Below are 23,404 nucleotides of genomic sequence, written 5' to 3'. Positions count from 1 at the left end.
TTATGTGATGCGATTTAAAAATAATACAAAATGTTAAATCGTAATTTGTCTTAAATCTCTTAAGTGGAAACATAGTGATATTAATGGCTACATAAATATTCGTTATTTGCAGTCTTACAAGATAGATGATTATTATCTCGCGTGATTAAATGATTATTTAGAGGACTTCTATTATTTAGCGGGCTTTCAGTCAGTCACACGCATACATAACACCATCTTACGTACAAAAACTATACTTTAGAGTTTTTATTATTAGCAAAAAAATGACAGGCAGCAGAAAATATTAGTATCATTGATAATATTCTTTATTTTTAGCCTCACGGCTAAGAAATGGGCTTGCTTTACAAAATCCTTGGCTTATAATTCTGTCTTAATCTTTCGCTCAAATCTTTCATTTTCATTCTCTTATTCTCTGTGTCCTTACTATATTTCTACTCAGTTCCTATCCGATTGATATTGCTTTTTATCGCGTCCTTTCTAGCATAATATCGCTTCTCCATCCACTCGAATCCTTTATACTACTATTATAGCAATAGAATATATTATAATGCACATCGTACCCAGAATGCTATAAATATTAAATCATAAAATTTGTAGAAGTACTGTGTCTGTATATCTTAGGTATAAAAAGTACATCATACTTTCTATTCCTAGATATATAAACTCCCAAGTAACCGAATATATTGTACGTAATAGGTTGTAACATGTAAAGTCGAACGTTTCGAGTTCTTTATCTCAATTAGATTATGTAACATATTATTTTTCTGCATTCCTCTGATAACATATATGTATAAAGTTAAATGCTGATTTATATTTCTTTCTTTCTTTGAACTATCGCTACAAGTTCTTCGATATTCTGTTTGCAAGAGTAGAACAAATATACGTGAACTTTGAGACATTTTCCCTTAAAAATTGTTTAGCCGATTTGCATAGATAACGTTGATATGTATTTGAAAGTGTCAGTAATGAACGTACGATCCGTCAGTGGTTCTCTAAGTTTTCTTTTAGCGATATCATTAAATGGATAATGAATTAAATTAAATGAAAGTGATTAACAGAGACTTGCGAAGACAACTCGGTACATGTTTCTCGTTAATAATATAAGCACATTAATTAATAATAATAAGCACGTTAATCTCAACGACATAGTAACTCAGATTAATAAATTTAGCCCGATGAAACGTAAAACGTGTTTTTCTTAACTGAAGAAACCAGACTTTTCGTACGTTCTGATCTAATATTATACGTATAAGAAGGAGAATTAACGCATCCAATATGTATAAAGGAAGGACCCTATAATCAGCCGAAATAAAATCCACCAGCAGCCGTGTACGCGCGATTTTTCTCCCTAGGAATGAATGGAACAACCAGAAGAAAGGCATTTATAATCGGTTGGATGATAGCGCCTCCAGATTTCAAACCTCTTTTCACGTGATTTACGACGAGATAATGCCGGCTATTTCGCATTACCATACACACGCCTCTCTTGGCAATCGTTTTTCTCCACCGCCGCGTCCTTTTCGTGGCCACTTTCCTGCAGATATTACTGCAGAACTTTCTGCCCTCCATCTCTCTCTCTTCCTCCCCCATCTGCTGCCTTTTCTTTGGTGTGGCCCAATGACGTCGACGACGACTTCTTTTCTATCTTCTGCTGCAAAGCTCCGAGGCAATTCGTCGAAGAACGCTCTTTGACTCGCGCGGTTTTCACCATCACTTTGACGAGCGTCTGCAACCATTGCGTCGAAACAGCGAAAAAGGATGCAAGACCCTATTGGACCGCGATAGTGCATCTTGTTTTCTGACCTCGTACTTTGAGCCGTGACGTCGGTAATTGTAGATAAATATCAATTCTACGCGAAGCGTGAGTTTTTCGGATTCGAGAGGAGTGGAATTTGCTCGGTGGACTGAAACGAGGCTTCCGAATGTGGAAAATGTTAGGATTGTTAGTTGCACGAACTGTTGCGTTGAATTTATTTTCATTTCGTTTCATTAAAATTCCCGATTTTACAGTGGATAAGTTCAGAGCAAATTGTTGTATGAAGTAGTTTGTTTACGTGTCCGATGTTAATACGTTCGGTGATTATGTTAGTGCAAAACAAATTGTAGAAAATTTCTGGCAACAATTATTAAATCCCAGATATTTCTGCACTTATAAGAGACTTAAACGTTTGAAAATGTATATTATACATATTATACGATATTTAGGTTTCATTTCCGTAATTCAATCTTTCAAATCAAATCTTTCAAAGCGCAAACAAAATTTAAACCATTTAAACCGTTAATTTTTATGCGACATTTTCAATTTCGGGTATTTGATAAGGGAAAGATTGATAAATTTGTATAACCTTTTCCATATGAAATCTTCAGATCATTTTAATCTTTTATCAACAAAATAACGTCGAATTAGTTTTAACTGTACTAACTTAGTCATACTATACTGTCAACAATTTCAGGAAATTCGAGAGTCGTATGAAGCTCATGATAATTTTTTCAAATGACACGTCATTGTTTATTGAAAAACAAGTAAATATAAGTCGATGGAATAACCATTTTATTGTGTACAAGGGAAAAACGTATCGGCAGAGTTAATTTAATTTGACATAATGAGAGATAAAACGAGCGTCACAGCATTAACGTCCGCATGCCGCGTCGAAAACGTATTTTCTTTATTGGAGCAATATTACGTAAAAGCGTCTGCGTTCCGGCGTGTAATTACTGTCCATCAGGACGCCCTTTTGTCTCTGGCTTTCCGTTTAAGTACATGTATAGGGAGCGTAATTCCTCAAAGGCTTTCGAACACCCGCTACCAGATTTCTTGTCCTCTATAACTGCTGCCGTTGACTTGGCAATAAGCCACCGTTGCGCCTGAGATTAATTTCGCACGAAATTTAACTGCAGATCGATGCAGTTTCTCTCGCCCCTAAACGCTTTATTCTACGCCACTTCCGCTTACGATTCTCTCTGTTTCCATTACTTATCATCGTTTTCCTTCGCGTTCTCATTCATCGTTACCCCTCTTCTTTTTTAGATTAATTTTATAGTCCTGGCGATTACACGACGCGATTTATTAAAGAAAGAAAACATTTGTTTCTTTTCCTGTGAAAGTTTTCTAGGCCTTTTAAAAGTTTCCGAACTTATAGAAAGCAAAGAAAGATTTTTTCTTTAGTATTTTGTCTTTATTTATGTTGTTAATTAAATATTGATTCCTAACAGTGCATTAAAAACTATAACTGCGAAAGAATGCTTATAAGATTGGAACGTTCAAAAGTTAGAAATAAATATTTTGTAAAGTTCGGATCTGAAATTTCAAAACTATACTGGGCTAGTAAATATCAGCTTGATTAAGTTAAATTGCAAATGAATACTGATTAGGTCTTAAAAAGCTACGAGTATATGAATGATGACACCTTTTTTTAATGATTATATGACATAATGATTTGAAATAATACGATGCAGAACATTTTCCCGTTTCTCCCAGTTATAATTATGATAAATTCTGTAGGAATGTAAACAGGATTAATGAGAGGTTAATGCATAAGGATTAACAAGGGAATATTTTTATTAAACTAAGATAAGAGAAAATTTTCATTTCTCCTTTGGTAATCAGTTATTTTTATATAGACATATCTATCGCCACAGAAACCTAATAATGGTTTTTCGAAAAGAATGAGAAACCGTATAAGTAGATCGTTTCACCAAAAAGTATGGAGCTCCACTTGGGAAAAAAGCGTAATTGCACTTTGCAACTGCATGATTGCACATCCGACACCGACGAGAAGTTTGGAAGCATTATCTTTTAGCCTGCAGAGTGCGGTACGCCCTTTTTGGTGAAACGTCGAGTCTTCTCACGATTTGTTTTCCCAAATATCCTGCTACATCCTTCGGTATACAAATCTGTACTCACTGCTTAGCAACGGGGCTTTCTTGGCTTACTTTCTTCGCCACAGCAATCACTTTTTCAATGTCCTCGCTTGCAATATCTTCAGTACGCTATTTCTTGAGCGTGTGGTCAGAAACTTGAAAATCCTTTCTTGCATCCTTTTTAAAGAGTTAATGAATTCTTATAGGAAATGAATTAATTTAATTTAAAAACAGTCTCTTTCATATAAAATCAAATTTGTATTCTTTTTTTGTTTTTTGTATTTGTATTACATTATTTGTATACATTTGTATTTGTATTCTCAATGCACAAAATAATTATAGGTTGTTCTGTATTCTGAAATATAACGGAAAGATACAAATGTTGTGGTTTTTTCATCGAACTTCGAAATCATTGAATATTTCTCGAATCATAGATGAATTTAGGGTTATTAATTACAGAAGTACCATTAAACTACGAAAATATTTTTTTAGAGTAAATAACGGTTTGTACGGTAATAATGGAAAGAAGTATGGAGAACTGAAACTTTTTAACGATGTTGTTATTCACTCCTCTTTTCAAACTGAAAGTTTTACCTCAGACTGAATAAAAGAATCTCGAGTGGATATAAAATACCGAAGATTAGCAATAACGAGCATGTTTAATAAAAGAGTAACGTCGGTTTAAAAAAATGTTACTTCGTGTTATACCTATCCTATCATAGTAGGTTGATACGTATGTACAATGATTTCCGTATTTCATTTACTCAACAATCGTCATCAATTTTCCGAACTCCACGATGGAAATACTTTTTGAATGATCTTTCTACATTAAATCGCATTTCGTGTTCTTAATTACTCCCTTTCTCCGTACTAAAATAAAGTTTCAAAATGCATGATACATTCCAGCATGTGCTAATATCATAGAACATGCTTATAGAAATCAGCCGTTCAAAAATTAATCACTTGTCCTGTATAGAATTTGCTAATATTTAACCATCTCACAGAAATAATCTTGTCCTACTTTCACGGAACACTGTCTGTCTGCGTAAGCATTAGTATTCGATAGAAAATTTCAACGTTTTGATTTGCAATTCCAGCCTATTTCGACCGCCCAATCACATGATTTCACACGGATCAAATCGTACTGCGCATACATCATCGCGAGACGATTATTCGAAGTGGATAACGATTAGCTGAAATTTTCTGTTACCTGACGGCCGAATATTTCAGATTCGTCGGCACGAAAGCACCGTGCCGAGACTTCTAATTATAGGTACACGAAGCGAACATAATTGCGGCCTCATCTAGCTTCGAGATGCTAACCCGCATAGTTTAGATTCACAAGCCTAACGAGGTATAATCCTCTCCGAGAGAGAGAGAGAGGGAGAGAAAGAGAGTGAGAGAAAGAGAGAGAGAGAGTGAGAGAGAGTGTGTGTATGAGAGAGAGAGAAAGAGAGAGAGAGAAAGAGAGAGAGAGAGAAAGAGAGAGAGTGAGAGAGAGTGTGTGTGTGAGAGAGAGAGAGAAGAGAGAGTTGAGCCAGTATGAATCGAATGTCTACCATCCAAGAACCTAATTCAGATTTGTAGGCTATAGTTAACCTGACATAAGCTCTGTCCAGCTATTGGCGGGGCTAAACCGATTCTCTCGGTAGAGTTTCTCTTGTTTGGTCCTATACTACGCAAAATCGATAATCGTAATGGAGCTTCGTATTTCTGACTGACGACGTTGACGTTAAGGGATATTTCGTTTCTTGTCATCGGTTTTTCTTTTTTCTCTTTCTTTAAGGATACCAATGTATTTTTAACGTAATTAGTGACTAACGTGTCTATACTAATGAGAGACCGGAGCCTATGAAAATTCGGTTGATTAGATTTTAATTTCAGAGTAGGTTTCATTGAATTTACGTAATTAGTAGGAATTAAACGTTGGTTATTTCTATGAAATATTTGACAAATAGGAACGGCGTTTAAATGTTTGTATCAGTGTTAACGAGAAGTTAAGTCTTTAAAGACTCAACAGATCATCAAATCGGCGATTAATTCGTTAGTAGCCAATCGGTATATTCGCAGAAGTCTGGCGTAATAAATCGTGTGCACGATTTTTTCAATTGGAGAAAGTAATTTTCATAATGTATATCTTTTAATGGAAATGACAAAAACAATAGCACTGTATTTTTAAGTTACTTTGTTTGATTACGACGAATAAAATATATGTCGCTGGTAATATTCCCTACATACGTATACTCACATTAATTGGAAAATTAAAAAGATGAGCGATAAAACGTTGATAAGTTCTGGAAAGGAAACAAAATAACGCGCCGAAAAGATTATACTGTATAGTTACGTAACAAATTTCGTTGAAAAAATATTATCTAATATATATATGCCAATGAAACAACGTAAACGCTAAGCATCTCTGAAATTCTATTTGCAATTCCAAAGGAGAACAAAATGGTTCCGTCAGAATCTGCATCACGTTCCAGGAACACTAAGCGTATCAAGCGCTTAGAAAGCCTCAGGAATTATCCGACTATACCAGATATAGGAATATGAAGAGAAGAAGCTAGAGGAATGAACAAGAGTTTTATATAAGAATCTCGTCTTTGTTTGGTATTCGCTTTAATACAAATAAGTCACGTCATTGTTTTACATACAATATAAAATGTACATATACAACACAAAACCGTGTTTTTGCAATAAATGAGACTTAGCAAGATCTTACCACAGACGTATGTTTAATTTTCAAAATTATATTGATTATTATTTCAGATTAATATTCAAAATTAATATTGAATGATGTGGATATACATTATTGTCACAAAATGTGAACAAGGTACGATATAAAAAAATACTTCATAAAAGGATCTGCAATGATTTTAATTCTATAGGATCAGTACAGATGTGTATACCAGAAGTTCATTTTGATTTCGTTTCATATCACTGAATCGGTCGATGAAATCTTGCTATCAGTTCGCTACACGTATTGCGTATTTGTTTGATATCCCTTGTTTCCAAAGTAACCCATGCATAAAGGTACACATAAAAGTGGTATGAAATCTGGTGATATTGGAAGCTAATCTTTTCGACTGTTTGTCATTTCAATAAATCTTCAAACGATCTGCATTTGTAATGTATAACATCTTTAAAATTTTATACCCATAGAGCCTGACAAAGTTTGACCGCGAACAACTGAAACACTTTGCGTATTTAACCTTTTTCAAAGAACAATTAATTTGATTATTTATAATGTGATTTCACAAGAAAGTAATAAATAGACTGTGGATTTTCATGCACATTCGTATTTCTGAGAATATGATTAAAAATAATAATAATTTTGCTAAAAAATTTGCTTTACCTTTCAAGTATTATATGTAGAAAGCACTATACGTTGTATGATTTTTTTCTGACATTTTGCATCTTCAAATTTCCTACAAATGCATAAAAAATCCGCAGCCTGATAATAAATATTGTTTTTAGTCATTAATTTTTCGTTCATGACTACAACTTATGTCTTACAATCTATACGATTTTTTTATTTGGTTGAATTTTACAATCAATTCTCATTGAGGATTATAAGTAAATTTTTCTGGCTTGGTACTATGTTGTGTTTAATAAGTGCTTATCGTGTATTTGATTTTAGTTGAATCTAGTGCTTAAATCTAAAGGGTAATGTCTTTTTAGCCTGCGGATCTGATCCGACGTGTCAAGAAATTGAGTAACTAGTGGGTTTTGGTGGTTGTTAACTCTTATGTTATCTCTATTATCTATACGATATGACTAGATACTTATAGACGTGGAGTTTATAAACGTTCTATACGATTCGTTATATACTCGTTGTAATCAGTTTATAGAACGATAATATTTTAAAATGACATTGCACATCGTTCCTTTCGACTTTCGTACAGCGCAGTATGATAAAAACGGCGCGACCAATCAAATCAGGGGAAGAGTCGAACATAAATCGGACGCGTCGAATAACTTCTAAATAATACAAATGGCGCGTGAAATAACGAGACAGTGGCGCAGGAACGGGTATAAATCGGTGGTAGCGAGCGTACAACATAAAACAGAGACGACGAGTCAGCCTGTCGATGTAAATTTCCACGAAACATCGTCCTTCAAAATGTCGCGGCTACGGTAAACCGTCGAATAATTGTCATCGTCCGTATACCCGTGAATTTTACGGAATCATTCTCCGTTTGTTGAAGTTCGATTACTCGCAGAAAAGAGCAAGGGACGAGAAATGTTACTTGAGATTCGGGTTATACAGTTGGAAAAAAGAAGGAAGGAAAAATGGTGGAAAATGCGAGGAAAAAAGAGAAGGAAACACGATGAAATAAAACCTGTTTTTACGTCGAGCCATGCTATCAGCTTCGGGTTTGCGAGGCCAGCGTTTCGCTTCCCTCTAGAAACGAATCTGTGCTCGTTTCTTCCTCGTTCTTCTATTCTCGCTTATAATCAGCCTACTTTTTTCTTATCTTTCTTTTTTCTTCATACGTACATATACTAGCGATAGGAAAAGTCGAAAATCGTTTAAATCTATCTGTAACTCGAATCTTGTTCCTTTGCGAGGAAAATGATTGGTTGCAATTTCCTAATTTTAGCTGAAAATTGTAAATTAGTTAGTTCTATGAGTAGAATACTAATAGAAGGATGTACTAATTAAGTGATAAAGTAGCGTAATATTACACTCATAGGCGAATAAAATATTAGTTTGAAATAGATCTATTCAAATATAAACGAATCTGTAATATATAAACGCGAGTAGCATGAAATTATAGAGGGTTTTATAAAAACTCAATACCTTTTAGTCATCTTTTTTAAGAAATTTGAATCGCAAGCGATCTTTTGGTTTAGATGAATTTATTTATTTCTTTGTAACTTAAATTCGTAGTTGTTTTAATGTTCCCGTGTTATTTGTTTCGAAACATGCTGTAAGTTAAAATACTTTTCTTCTTATTGGCTTTTTAATATCTCTTGCTGTTATAAGCTTTTCATCCAGAGAGATTTGTACGTCCGAATTCATTTTTATTGCGTTTTGAACAGAAGTGCATCTGTGGTTCCATTAGTTATTGCTTATTTAGATGAGATGGTTTTATTCGGGAATTGCTCGGTATCAGAATATATTTTGATAAATCGTTCTTTTGATTAATATATATAAAATGAAAATGTTGTTATTTATGAAACAATAATTATACACATATACATATCTTTCTCGTTTCTTTTTAAATTAGAAATATTTTATATGTACTTATTATCTTACCACTTCTTTAATTCATTGATGTCCGACCTACTGTACTTCCACTTTCTTTTCACTACTTTGAATCATAGTCAGATTTAGATATACCTTTACTCAGCGATAAACTACAAGATACAAGAAAGTGGTGAAAAATATTCCACGCTCAAAGTAACGATACTTCTCTATACGATACAAATCAGCTTCTAATTTTAAAACATATAAAATTATGCATTATATGTTACCATTATATATCTTCATTCCTATTACAAAAAATAGCTTCTTCTTAAACAATCAGGTTATAACATGATACCTATAAACAGAAAGGAGAAGCAACAAATTTATACAATATATATAAAAAAGTTTCACAAACTTTCATTATACATGTTCCAAACTTATAAAAGATTACCACGTTCCATAGATTCAACATCTCCGACTATCACCATCTTCGTAACTCTCTCGTGCATCTCTATCTTATTAATTTCTACAGCGACTGTATCCTCCCTTGAACTTCGCGCGTTAGGAAAAACCGAAGATTTATGACTACCGGTAACTCTTGACAAGATAAGGTCACCGATCGATTAACGGAAGCGAGAAGGGACTGAGCTGTCGGTCTGGCTAATGGTACCTGGATCGATGCCTCCTCCACTCTGTCATTTCTCTATTGACTTTATATAATTCCCTATTCTTTACATAATCCAATTCTGCCAATTTATCCGTACGCTATATCAAATCAAAATAAGTGAAAAGAAAGGAACAAATTAAATACGAACGATGTGTAAAACTGATAAAATCTGGATTAAGCAACGAGGAAGATTCGCTTCTTTGACAAATATCTACGACTGATTTTATAGTTATCTATTATAGTTTTGGTCAATGTTCTGAAGCGCATAGTATGATCTACGATTTATATCACACACCTATTACGCTTGAAAGAACCTTTTATAATTATTCTTTGAACAGAACTAAGTTCAAAATTGAATTATTATATTATGAAAAATTAATTAAATTAATAACATTAAAACATTGTTGTAAATCTAATTTTTTATTTCCCTAAATCCACTGAATGTCTGAATAATAAGAATTGATCCTTTAGATCGTTTTAATCCAATAAGTTAGCTTACTTCTGATGAATTTTGTTCCACGGATAAGCTATACGTGACTTCCATATGCATCGACTCTTCTTTGCTTCGTTGGATTCGAACATTACTTATAAGAAATTAATATAAGCTTCTCATAAAATTTAATTGCAGCATATGTCATGTTGCACGTCTGTAGATTTTTAGATCGGAAGTCGACACGATTCTAAATCCTTATCAACAAGAAGGGAAAAGAGAAAGAAAGGAAAAATGTAAAGAAAGAGTCTATCCGTGTTAACGAAAGATTAAAAATGTTCCATTCTGTCGTTTGTCTGGCGGTGTCGCGAAAATCGATTTCGGCTGGCGCTCGATTCAGGAAACGCGACCATTGTCCTGTCCCGTGCGCGATTTCGGCTTGAATTACGCGCTGCTTCAATTTCATTGAACGCCGATCGCGTTGGTAAATCGGATAATCAACGGCCGATGAAACAGCTAACGTGACGAGCGATCGACAACACGATAGCACTGGTAATAGGAGTAACTTTATCTCTCTTCACGGCATTTTGTTTCGAACTTGTCCACGGTCCACTCGGAATGACCTGTAAACCGATGACAAACTCGAAAGGTACAATGTGATCTCTTATATTACGCACTATGCCACTAGGTTTTCGCTACAAAGTTCAAATCCACGTCATTCGCAATTATGTCCGCTGTCTAGAGCTATTGCGTCGCTCGCGAATAAATTACGCAGCCTGGTAGAGGTATGGGTATTGTGGTAGGGCGGTTGTTGAAGGGATCGACAGACTATGAGCTAGTAATTATTTGATTTTTATTAATTTAATAGTTATTAAAATTTGTAATTTTTACTATGTTTATTAGACGACATATGCATTTGTGGTTCTTTGGATTTCGATCGTGCTTTTAGTAATCTTTGTTCCAATGTTTCGAGAACTTTTCAATTTAAAGCTTGTTCTGATGAAGTGAATACATATTCCAATTTTACGTCTGTCCTGAAGAGGTGGATATTCCAGTTTCAGGTCTGCCACGAACAAGCGAAGTACAGTAGAGCCTCCCTTATCCGATCTAATAGGGAGACAAAACGAATAAAACAAAATAGAATTTTCAGATAATAGAACTGTCACTTTTCTGATACAAAATTTCATTTATTCGAATACCAATTAAGATTGATAGTTTCTTGAAATGTTTATTCCCATATCTTTCTAGCTGCTAAATCACATAATTATTGCAACATGAGTAACTGCGTAGAGTCACAATCCTTCTGTACTTCGAAACATCGAAGCCTTTTTCTGAATACTTTGCCAATGCTTCGACATGAGAAGACACTCCATTAATACTTTCGTTTGCTCTTTTCATTTGTGTAAAATCGTTGTTATTAGTCGCCTCTATTGCAATGGAAACATCATTCGTTACATCGGTATATAAGGTTTTTCTAATGTTACCAGTACCTGAGACATCTACACGCTTTAGATAATTTTCAATATCATATTTTTTAATGTTTGTGATTATCGCTTTTTCAACATCGTGTACTTTCGCTAATTCTATCGTACTTACACCACTTTCGAGCTTTTTAATTATGTCGTATTTTCTTTCGTATAATAGAACGCTATTAGTTTCATACTAAGTTCTTATAATCAGAATCCACTCGATAAAATAAAGAAAAGAATACATTGTATATGAACACCAGTAAAAATGTGCACTTTTAAAACAGAGAAAGCATCTGTTAGTGGAAATATTATATTCGGATAACAAAGTGTTCGAATAAGAGAACGTTCGGATATTAAGGTATTCGGATAATAGGCGTCCGGATAATGACATTACTGTATTGATTTTTATGAAAATTTAGAATAATAAACGATAGAAAAGGAAACATAAGCTAATTATCCCGTTGTTTTGAATGTAAAACATCGACGGGTTGACAAGGATCTTTCATATGAATTATCTTTTAACGGTATAGTGGACACGATCTTAATTATTTTAAATAAAACGCACTGTATTACAGGCAATAATTAATAAAACTCAGCGACCGGATAAATATGTTGAATTGATTTTGCTATATTTATTACATTTTCATTATAACCAGTTCTGTGTAAAATTCCCAGAATATTTGCTTCTAAAGAAATAATCGAATACCTGGAAAAGTATATAATGACATTGTTGCGGCAATAATCAAGCAATTGCGATGAATTACACTGAAAATAATGCTTGTGTTTAATGCAGATACAAAAATTATTAGGAATTCAAATGAATCGCTTAAATCTCACTTCTTGTCATATCTCTACGATTTTAATATCATGATATACATATAGAATAAAATAGTTACGTATTTAACTTGTCCCATCGTTTTATTCCTGTACTTCAAATTTTCTCTCGCCAATAATAAATTGATAAATTATCATTAGTGTCATTCGATATTAATCTTTAATGTTTTTAAATGTCACTTTTTTCGAGTAACTTTAACGAACCATTGGTAACGATAGTTAGAAGATCAGTGTCTTCGTAATCGCATTGTATTCAGGAATCAAACGCCAGTCATTGCCTTCCTGTCTACAAACTGACGTTAAACACGTTCACGTTATATACGACTGCATCCGTTGACAGTAAACACAGAAAGGATCGATATCTGTTGCACGATGCACGGGTACCTTTGAAAGGAACACGAGACTTCATCGATATCGCAATGACAGTGACGCTTCATCGTTGTTAAAGCTGCGTCTCGCTGAAGAGCGAGAATCTCTTTGAGATACGAGACAAAGTGAAAGGAAAATAGAGAGGAAATTACTAGAACGATGCGGCGCTTCTTGAAGATCGCAGATTTATATTTTTCACCTATACATATTTTTCCACGAATATTTAATACAGAATCTCTGCTTCTTTCCTCCTTACAGATAGTTTAGTTTAATTTTTATTGCAAAATTATTAGGTCGTCCGAAAGGTTTCTTTCATTTTATAAGGAAATAATGGATGCACAACATTTTCCGTTTTATATTATTTTATTGAATCACGTACGATCCATTTTGTTCTATCAAACTAAAGATCACAATGTTCGACAAATCTGTCGGTTTCATGTTTGTATAAAGATGCGTTGTTGTCAAAGATGTGTCTGTAAAAGAAAGACATTTTCCGGACAACCTAATATTAATACAGCCTTGAACATTCTAGGACCGTACATTTATCAACTAAATGCACGAAACATGTGTAATGATTAGCATGAACTATGGTATAAACTATAAACTTTTCCATAGTGTAATAAAATGTGAAAAGGACAAAAATCCTTATTTTAAAAGAGATTTGGTAATTTATATATTTCTGATAATTCTAGGATAGCCAATTTTAGATTTACCCTTTCACAAGCAACGTTTAGTTTTAGAACACATGAAAAAATTATTAGCTACGAAACTGCTAATTTTATGTCTCGTGCCAGAAGTTAATTCGTAAAGAACTCCACATGTACTATCATTTAGAATGTTATCATTTTATGTTAACTGTGTAGCTACGGTGAAAGATGTAATATAACTAATAACTTTTTAGAATAGAAAGCATTGTTGTTGTAAGCAGAAACTATCTTCTTCGTATGTAGGCGCGGGACTATATAGTTTAATGAGCTTAATTAATGTTGGTACGTACAATAGAATAAGAAGCTCATCTTAGATTAAATAATCTGCTCGAGCTGTAACTTTGTATAAAGAAGTATCGTATAAGATATGCAAGAGCAAGTAGCGCAAAGGTAAAATTTATCCAAAATCAATAGTACATCTTATGTATGGTATCAAGCCATCGAGATAAGCTTCATAAAAGAACATGTTTGCTTAGAAGGTTTACGTATCTTCTCTCTTAGGAAGCAAACTACGCTAACTGAACCGAAGCACTCCATGGTTAGACAATCTGCTTCGCCATTATTCAAAACAAGACGCTCCGCGCAACTTGAATAGAAACAATACGGAAATATTCACTGATACTTATTGTTCACAAACAACGCGATTATTGTATATGTTTTCTCTACAACTTATCGGAAAAAAATAAATGAACGAATAAAAGAGAAACATTTGTAATATGTAGAAAAAAGAATATATGATTTCTGACCCCGAGCATGACTGATGCAGGAATAGATCGCTGTATGGACTCATGCATGAAATAATAAATCGTGAACGTGTCACACTATTACAATGCATTGTCAATAATAAAAAAGTTGATAGAAAAATGTATGCATAGACAAATTTTTTGTCAGACCAGTATAATCAACCTTCCACTGGAATCAAAACCATAAGACCCAAATTGTGGTTGAATAATCCAGTATTCTCTCTCTATTCTTTCTACTACTCTCTTTTATGATACGTTAAACCTGGACACTGTAACATTTAATGCTGCTTTTTCACGACGACATCCAGTTCCATCGATCATGTCGGTTGTTATCTCCCGTGATAAGACTGCAATAGCACACACGTACAAGGCTTTCTTTTAAAAAAAAAAAAAAAAACGCTCATTGCCTACAACTTCTTTTTACAAAAATTACGCCATAACATTGATAATACCGTAAACGTAACAGCTGAACCGTAATGACGCTGAAGCTAATCTAATTATTCTGGGGTGAGCTCTCGTAGATACATGCTTAACTACCTAGATTGGATAACAATACTTATCGTTATACTTACACACTAACTAGCGCTAAATTCACTCTTGCATAAGTTGTACCCTGTGTGCAGCGTTCCTTATTCGAATACAATTAACGGTTTACTGCTACAGATCTCCAATTTTTATAGTCTAGTCTCACTCTTGTTTTATTAATCAAAAAGACTATTGTAGTATCAAAAAATAAAAGAAAGAAAATCAACTTTGTGACAAAAGCGAAATCTAAATTCACGCGTATTAGGAAAGATTCTTTTATGAAAAGCCGCATGTTACTGTAACGAAATAACTACATATATTTACGTATCGTCTCTTCTTGACAGATTGCAAATACAAAAGTGCAATAAAGCAAATATTAGCAAATTATATAAAGCAATATTAAGCAAAAATTAAAGAAGGAGAATTTTTTTAGCAACAGCAGGATACTATTAAACCAAAAATGGACCGAAAACCGCAGTGCAGTAATACATACCAGCTCTCTATCGCTCTTTCTACCCTTTCTGGCTGTTTGCATTCGTACAGAAGGACGCACGACGAAATCTGTGCGCAGACAAACGATGCAACCGCTATATCTGATCGTCGACGCGTTTTAACGCGTCATTATCGTACGGCCATTGATACACACATATATACCTTTATGTATCTTTCGATTGTTTTAACAGCGCTATCCGGTTGACCGGTCCATTCGTTACCATGGTCTACAGTATGATAACCGGTGACATGTTGACCTTCGGGATAATCTACATGGTGGTGCTGTTCGGATTTTGCCAGTCGTTCTACTTTTTGTACAAAGGCTTCCCGGGAGTGAAATCATCCCTCTACAGTTCCTATCACTCGACCTGGATGGCACTGTTTCAGATAACCCTCGGCGATTATAACGTAAGCCTCCCCCGTTTCCTATAAATCAGCGTTTTATTGTCGCGGTTATTTCTACTATTGTCGTATGTATTCACGTGCACACATGTTTGCTAGGATGCACGCCTATTCTTTATCTCCGTTTTTTACTTCTGCCCTTTCATAACTATGAACACACCGTATTTTGAACGAGGTTTTGAACGAAATGCTCGTTGCGGACTAAGGCCATCACCCGCTTAATAACACAGCATGTAACAGAGCAATGTATTTACATTATTCTTGTGTATCGTTCATCTATGTCAGAACGAAGCAAAGAAGGTTTTATGAAATCAAATCAAGAAGTAGAAAGTTTGAAGAGGAGAATTATTAATTACTTAATCATTTGGCAGTGAACAAACTTCGTTCTTTTATAATTTAGCTGACAGTTTTTGAATTTTGAGAGGATCTGATAAAACATCGTTTATGTACGTTGCTTACTATACAAATCAGGATTGAGAGTGTTATATGCGATAACGAGATTGTTAAATATTAAATTTTATTTCAATCATTTTATTTTATTATCGCAGAATTGTGATATTCTTATAAATGATAAATTTATGAGGAAAATAGAAATAGACGAAGTTTTACTATTTTTCATACGTAATATGTATGTTATACGTTATTATTATCTATTTATTTGTTTAGTGTCGCAGCGGCTTATTAGCTACTAGCAACCACACATTATTACGTTACCAGTGACGTTGTAAAGACATATTTACTGAACTTACATTGGTTACTACTTCCTACTAACTAAATGGATTCGCAATCAGTACGAGCAATAGCACAAGTATTTATACAGAGTTGAAAGGAATTAGAACATACATTGTACGTTATATTGGTGTAATATGATCGTCACGGCTCGTAAATGGAATTTCTATTTAATAATCACTTTAGCGACATTGACTACTAAAAACGAAATACACGTTATTGTTCTTTCCCGTTTATATGTTCAATTTTATTGCATCCTCAATAATGATTCAGTACCTTTCTTCTTATTCCATCGAACATTCTCTGAGCCTTAGTAAACATAACTTTTAAATATTTCCTTTGCCGAAATGGTACTTCCAAAAAATAACTGGACGTTAAAATAACCAATGATTCCAGAATCGAAAAAGTCTTACATTCTTTTCCGTCATCATACGAATTATAGTTCGATCGAGATCATGTTTATTTCTTTACAATATTTCCTCCAATACGCGTAAAGGAAACTATTGACGTTTGAAAGGAGTGAAAGGAAATTTTGAAACGTTTGCAACCTTTCTTTTTTAAGGTTGTGCGGATTGTTACGTGCTTTATGTACATATGTACATAAATTCAGTCGCGGCATTTTCAATAGGAGGAAAAAGTTGAATGTTGAGAAGGATCGGGCAATTTGATAAATAGTGTCTGCATGTCAATGGAGAGCATAACTTCCAGCGGTGTTTCCAGCATAGCTTTTTTCGTAGCGGTTACCGTGGAAGGGTTAAGAATTTAAACGTTGCTCGTAAATCAGTTTCAATCAGAGATACTTGCCATTCCTGTTTTTCTGATTAAACGTTGGCCCGTTTCGGATTACAAGAAACCGTCACGTTGTTAGAGCGACAGAATCTTCTGTTCTTCTTATTTTTTCAAAGTAATTCGTTTGATTTATTGTCCGAATCGTTCGTACGAGTTTAATAACGTCCAGTATAATTCATAGGAATACATTAAGTCGGTGTAAAAATATTATTAAAAGTATTATTGGTTAGCATAATAATCACTTAACTATTACGTTATCATTTTTTCGCGTTATTATTCTTTATAGTTATATTTATCTTAGTGTACTATTACCTCGTATTATTAATGTTGCTGTTTTTATATAAAATAATAATAAAATAAATGATTGGTTCTTGTTAATGATTTAATGCTTGATTATTAAGGAGTATAATAGGTGAAAGGCGATTAGGACATAATGGTTAGTTAATGATTACCTTATTGTTATTTCGTGTTGTTATTAATTTGTAATTATATTTATTTTAGTATATCATTGTTTCGTATTATTAGCAATGATGCTTCTATATAAAATAATAATAAAATACTAATAATTCACGAGAATCTAGTAAAAAATATCTTACAAAGTTTTACAAAGCTACAGTTAAGATTTACTTAAAATTTACCAATTACTAAAATCTAATTTTCTACGATATGAAAGAAAATTATATAGAATCATTGAAATTTCGTCGCTAATGAAAATGAAAAATGAAGTATCTTCAGTTCGGATTTCAAAGTTTCACTACTTTTTATTTAAGATAACAAGTAACTTATTTTCTTTCTTCGCGATCATCCTGTAAATGTATTCCAATCCACCAAACTGCTGCAACAAAATGAATTATCAAAGAATTCTTGTTTCCATGTTATTCGTTGAAGATAAAAAGAGGATGAGGAGATTTGGAAAAAAAGATAAATAAAAGAATAATTCTTTGATACCAACGGTACAACAATACTATGAAAGAACTATTCTTCCGGTTTCAGGAAAATTCAATTTCCAAGTAACAGGGGTTCTCAGTATGAACGGTATCGTTTCGACTTGAATCGATGTACAGTGATTCACGAAAGTATTCGAATGTTTATCACCGAATTTTTCTACGAGTGTATTATTTGCATTATACGAAACTTGTTGAAATTTCGATAGCACTGCAACGAAACGCAACTATCTTGAAACCAGTGAAAGTACTGAAACCACTGGAATAGGTTTGAAAATGTATTTTACATTTAGTGAGTAATTATTATACAGCATGAATAGTAGCTTTAAAAATACAATATAGTGAATACTTGATTATTCAATTACTTTGGTGATCTTTGCGAAGTTACGCTTTCAATGAGTATCTTGTAACTGCCACATACATTTCCAAATCTGTTTCATATTTTACCAATATAATCGCGATAGTTGTGTCTCGTTACAGTACCAATGAGATTTCAAAATGTTTTATATAACGCGCATGATATATTTATTTAAAAAAGACCAACGATAGCGGACATATCAAGTTGATAATAGATTAGATATTTTTTAATTGAAAGCCTCGCAAATGTTTGGAAAATGCAATAAAAAAGTTAATCGAGAGATCGTAGGGGTTCGCTAAAAATGATGACAAAGTACACAATGATCAACGATAAATGTAAGTATTATTATTACAGGCTTAAAGTTAACGTCAAAAAGCGACACGACCTATGTCACGGCCATAAAAAGTTTTCAGGAGCGCTCAAATACTTTCGTAAGCCACTGTACCATAAACAAGAATAGGAAAAAAAGTCGTCATTTCGCAGTTGAGAATATTCAACGCGGAAAACTCATTTTTAATGTAACATTCGCGCTATGCGCAATTCCCGGGCACGTGTAAAAGGGGAAAAAGAGGGGGCGAAGAGAAACACTCGCTCGTTCGGCAATCGATAGATCGCGAGTTGCAAGCCGGCACGCGCGTTGGGAAAAATTGGCTCGCCTCGCGGCGTGGTTTCCTGCGTTTCAATTAATCGAATTTCACCGATGAAATATCAAGACAATTCGCAACGCGCGCTCACTGTATCCGTGGCTAATTGAATTACATTCAACGACCGGCCCCGGACCTGCTAGAAAATAACGCGCCACACCGCGTTTCCCCGAGATCTCGTATATCTTTCGCGTAATTAACGAATCGATTATGCTGTCGGGCGACGAAAGGGAGGGAATTTATTCCCTGTGAAACATTTGCTTAGAATCGTTGGTCTACGGAAAACGATCTATCGGCAGATTATCAAATTTGAAAAACCGATGCCTAGATAAAAATTGGCAAACTTTCCGAGTGAAAAAAAATGTCCGTCAAGATTCGAATTCAATGTACGTTTTGTAGAGGGAAAATTGGAATTTACGTATTTTAGGGAACTTTAATACGAATTTAAATCGGAATTTGATTTTTTACTTCAGCTTTTAAGCAAGAAATTTGAAAACATTTAAAGCCCGTACTCACCGTCTATTTGTTTTATGTTGTTTATCGTAAAACGTGTTATTATATCCGCATCAACATTTTCATAGCTTTAATGTCTAGAGAGATATTGTCATACGAGCCTCAAACTGATCAATTCCATTTTTTAGAAATATACCAATTTCACATTATCCACGTACAAAACTAGTATTCGATGTCTCAAAGAAGAATTTCATTTTCGTAAACGTATTTGTCGTAAGAAGATTGCATAAATAATTGTCAATTCGAAGGAAAATTTCCAGAGATAAAGTTTGTAATAGTCATTCTTCTATGCATTTTAATTTACCGACTTAATCAGCATAGCTTCCGACCAACTCATATAGAGAAAGGTTATCGAATTTGCGCCACTTAAACATTTTGCGATGCAAACTCTTAACGAAATACAGTTACACTTCGATCTTTGTTACAGCGATTACTTTATAATCCGCGAATAAAATTTCTCTAATGGTAAGTGTAAATTTACGGCAAAGCTGACCTTTTTTCATCTCATAGAACGCTACGGTACGCATTAATTTTGAATTTCAATTACGAATTGTCTGCGCGAATAACGTTACATTTTTCGGTATATTTCATCAGTTTCCCTATGTTGTATATTCTTTCCTTTTATTTTTTGCCTTAAAAAGACAAACGAATAAAAGTTTGCACCACGCCAGCACCAGCACCACATAAATAGCTTTATAAAGCGTAGAATGTCCGCTAAAAGTCGTTGCTCGGTTTCACGGTTCGTCTAGCGATTCGTCGAAACACGTCGAATTAAACACGCGAAGCAGCAGAAGAATCGGCTGGATTCCCGCTGGTAAATCCATGGCCGTGCACTTTTGCTTGCGACACGATTATTTTTATCGATCCGCTGCCCGCGATTCCGGATCGTTCGAGCGTGTTGGAGACGATACTGATAACGAGGCGAAACGATTGTCCGTTTCAGTATACGGACCTCGGCTACACAACCTACCCTAATTTATCGAAGATGGTGTTCGCCATATTTATGGTCCTGGTGCCCATACTGCTGTTGAATATGCTGATTGCGATGATGGGCAACACTTACGCGCATGTGATCGAGCAGAGCGAGAAGGAATGGGTGAAGCAAGTAAATATTTGTACAGCGACATAATTAATTGATGATTTCATAGATTAACGTGTCCTATTGTTTGCTATCCCTTGGGTTCTGTATATCATACGTTTGCGTCGATCTGCAGGTCTACAGATAGAATTAAGTGTCATACACGTGTATTTGAATGTCGTTGAAGTATGATTAAATATAGTTATGTAAATTTTTAAAAAATTTATATATATATGTGATAAAATTGATATATCGATGAAATAGTCATATTATAATCGTAGTATAATACACGTGTAACGAAGAATTTGGTAAAGGTCTTATTTTCAATGGCTATCACTTTTAACATATATTCTGCTTATTTTTAATTTAAGAATTAATTAAGAAATTGAGCTAAAATGTCAGAAAATTTTAGAAGCAGTCCATTATAGAGCGTTTAACTGGTTGCAGTGGGCGAAAATCGTGGTTTCTCTGGAGCGTGCAGTCGCGCAGAAAGATGCGCAGAATTATTTGCAAGAATACAGTATTAAACTGGGACCTGGAGATGACCCGAACAACCCCGCCTCGGAACAGCGTGGAGTCCTGATTATTAAAAGTAAATCGAAAACCAAGGCGAAGCAACGCAAAGGCGCGGTGGCTAATTGGAAGGTGACGTGTTTTCCTCTGTTGTTGCATTTTTTGTTTTTTTAAATAGGTTTTAACGTCGCATCAACTACAAATATGTGATTATCAATGACGATAACGAGTACTAAAAATATTATGGGTGTTAGATTTTGTTACACATATAACATAGTGCTTTTTAAACAGGAAGAAACCTGCTGAGTTGAGATCCATGTTCAAACCAATGTTCAAACCTATGTTTCTCCTCGTTTTATAGCCATCAGCTTTGTGCTTTAACAAGTATTTTTAATGGATTTTTGTACAGTAACGAATCGATTTAAAGGGTTCGGATACGTTTCAAACTTTCCGAAATCTTCGTTTTAAGCGACTAGAATAACAAGAATAACCGGAGTAGCGTTATGAATTTTTATCAGCTGTATTTCTTGCACGATCTTTTCTTTATCTCGATATTACAGTATTTCCAAGAAATTAGAATAAACGTATTAATTTAATTTGCATTCTCTTTCTCTCTTCTTTTAAAAACTAATTCCTTTTACACCTTATTGTTTTTAATTTAACTTCGATATTACAGGATTTTTTAATGAAATTAAAATAGAAGTATAAATGCAGTTTGCCTTATCTTCCTCTTTTCTCGTAGAATTTCTACACCGAAATTTTTTAATCTCGTTACTCTTAATTTAACTCCTTATGTTTAATGCTTCTGCTTACAGCGCGTAGGCAAAGTGACGATAAACGAATTGAAGAAACGTGGTATAACAGGAGAGGCGTTGCGACGAGTCATGTGGGGCCGAGCATCTTTCTCCACTCCTGTCAGAACAAGGTAATATCAAGTCGCGTTCATTATAGGACAAAGGAAGTGATAAATTTAACATCGAGATCGTTAATTGATTCGTTAACGGGGACCCACGTGGCGTCTGAAACCATGTAAATTGTCTAGGCTTAATGAAACGCAATACAATTGACCTTGCACTTGTGAAAGTTAATATGCAAGGCATCAAGGTTACGAAATCCGATATTAACGTCAGTAAATGCGGTGCATTCGATATTGATAACATGAGGGGCATGACACGTGATTCTACAAACTATTATCTCCAAGGACACGATATTGGTCGACCATAATGCTTGATAATGTCATCATTCTGAATACTCCTGTCATGGTATCACACGCTGAAGGCACTGGAATTTCTACCAATTTGTGCTAACGAATCTAGTATAATATTATTCGAGATAATATTTGGAGTTCAAGGCCTAAGAGACTAAATCCTGAGGATTGTAGCTGATCAGTTATATAAGGCGATCTACTTAACTTTATCACCTAGAATATTTTGCTTGTTTTTGATAATATCAAGGAATATTTCAGGATACAAGTCGAATAGTTTCGAGGAGAGCATCATTTGGCATGATTAGTTTATTTAGTGGATGAACGCGTAAATGATATATGATGGTTAGCGTTGTTTCTTTAAGTGAAATCATATAATTTAATAAATTAATCGATCCATTGCGACATTCTTGATAAAAAAGTGTTAACGTATTTCTATAACCTGTAGTCGGAAAACTATTAGTTCAGTAGATATTTTAGCTTTAATTTGTCAAATTTAAGGTATGAAAGGCAAAGATAACGAAAACACTGGAATACCATTTCGCGCTTTCCCTTTGCCTCTCATACGTCAAATTTGACAAATTATAGTTAAAATATCTACTAAATTAAAGTATATATGAATAGGTAATAAACAGATTAACACTTTTTTTGTAGAGACACGCTAAGAGAGTAATACATGCTAATATATTAAAATATATATGATTCCGATTTAGAAAACATCGATATTCCTGTACGCGTTCACATGTGAAAAATGCTAACTATGTGAAATTACGTTGCTCTCTAAACCATTCAAGTTGTACCTGGAACATATTTTAATATTATCAAAAACAATATTTCAAGCAATACAGTTAGTTGAACACCCTTATACACGTGACTTGTTTCGAAAGCATTGAGTAGACTACGGATATTTATTATACAGCTTCATAATTCTATAAAGAT

At 34.1% G+C, this 23,404-nt stretch overlaps 1 protein-coding gene across 5 annotated transcripts in view; it reads left to right on the top strand.

Moving 5' to 3' along the window:
* iav (transient receptor potential cation channel subfamily V iav) overlaps positions 1 to 23,404 on the top strand; it is a 63,663-nt gene that overhangs the window by 24,654 nt on the left and 15,605 nt on the right. For 3 of the 5 annotated variants that reach the window (XM_033344014.2, XM_076625382.1, XM_033344013.2), the window contains 4 exons: positions 15,483 to 15,699; positions 20,614 to 20,775; positions 21,196 to 21,393; positions 22,077 to 22,186. In XM_033344014.2, coding sequence (XP_033199905.1) covers positions 15,483 to 15,699; positions 20,614 to 20,775; positions 21,196 to 21,393; positions 22,077 to 22,186 — 687 coding nt within the window. The remainder of the gene's footprint in view (positions 1 to 15,482; positions 15,700 to 20,613; positions 20,776 to 21,195; positions 21,394 to 22,076; positions 22,187 to 23,404) is intronic. The other 2 variants (XM_033344015.2, XM_076625396.1) reach the window with 2 other exon arrangements.

The sequence above is a fragment of the Bombus vancouverensis genome, chromosome 2 (assembly GCF_051014615.1).
Source record: "Bombus vancouverensis nearcticus chromosome 2, iyBomVanc1_principal, whole genome shotgun sequence".
Lineage (NCBI taxonomy): Eukaryota > Metazoa > Arthropoda > Insecta > Hymenoptera > Apidae > Bombus > Bombus vancouverensis.
The sequence above is the reverse complement of the archived record's forward strand: the minus strand, read 5'-3'. Positions and strand labels throughout refer to the sequence as shown.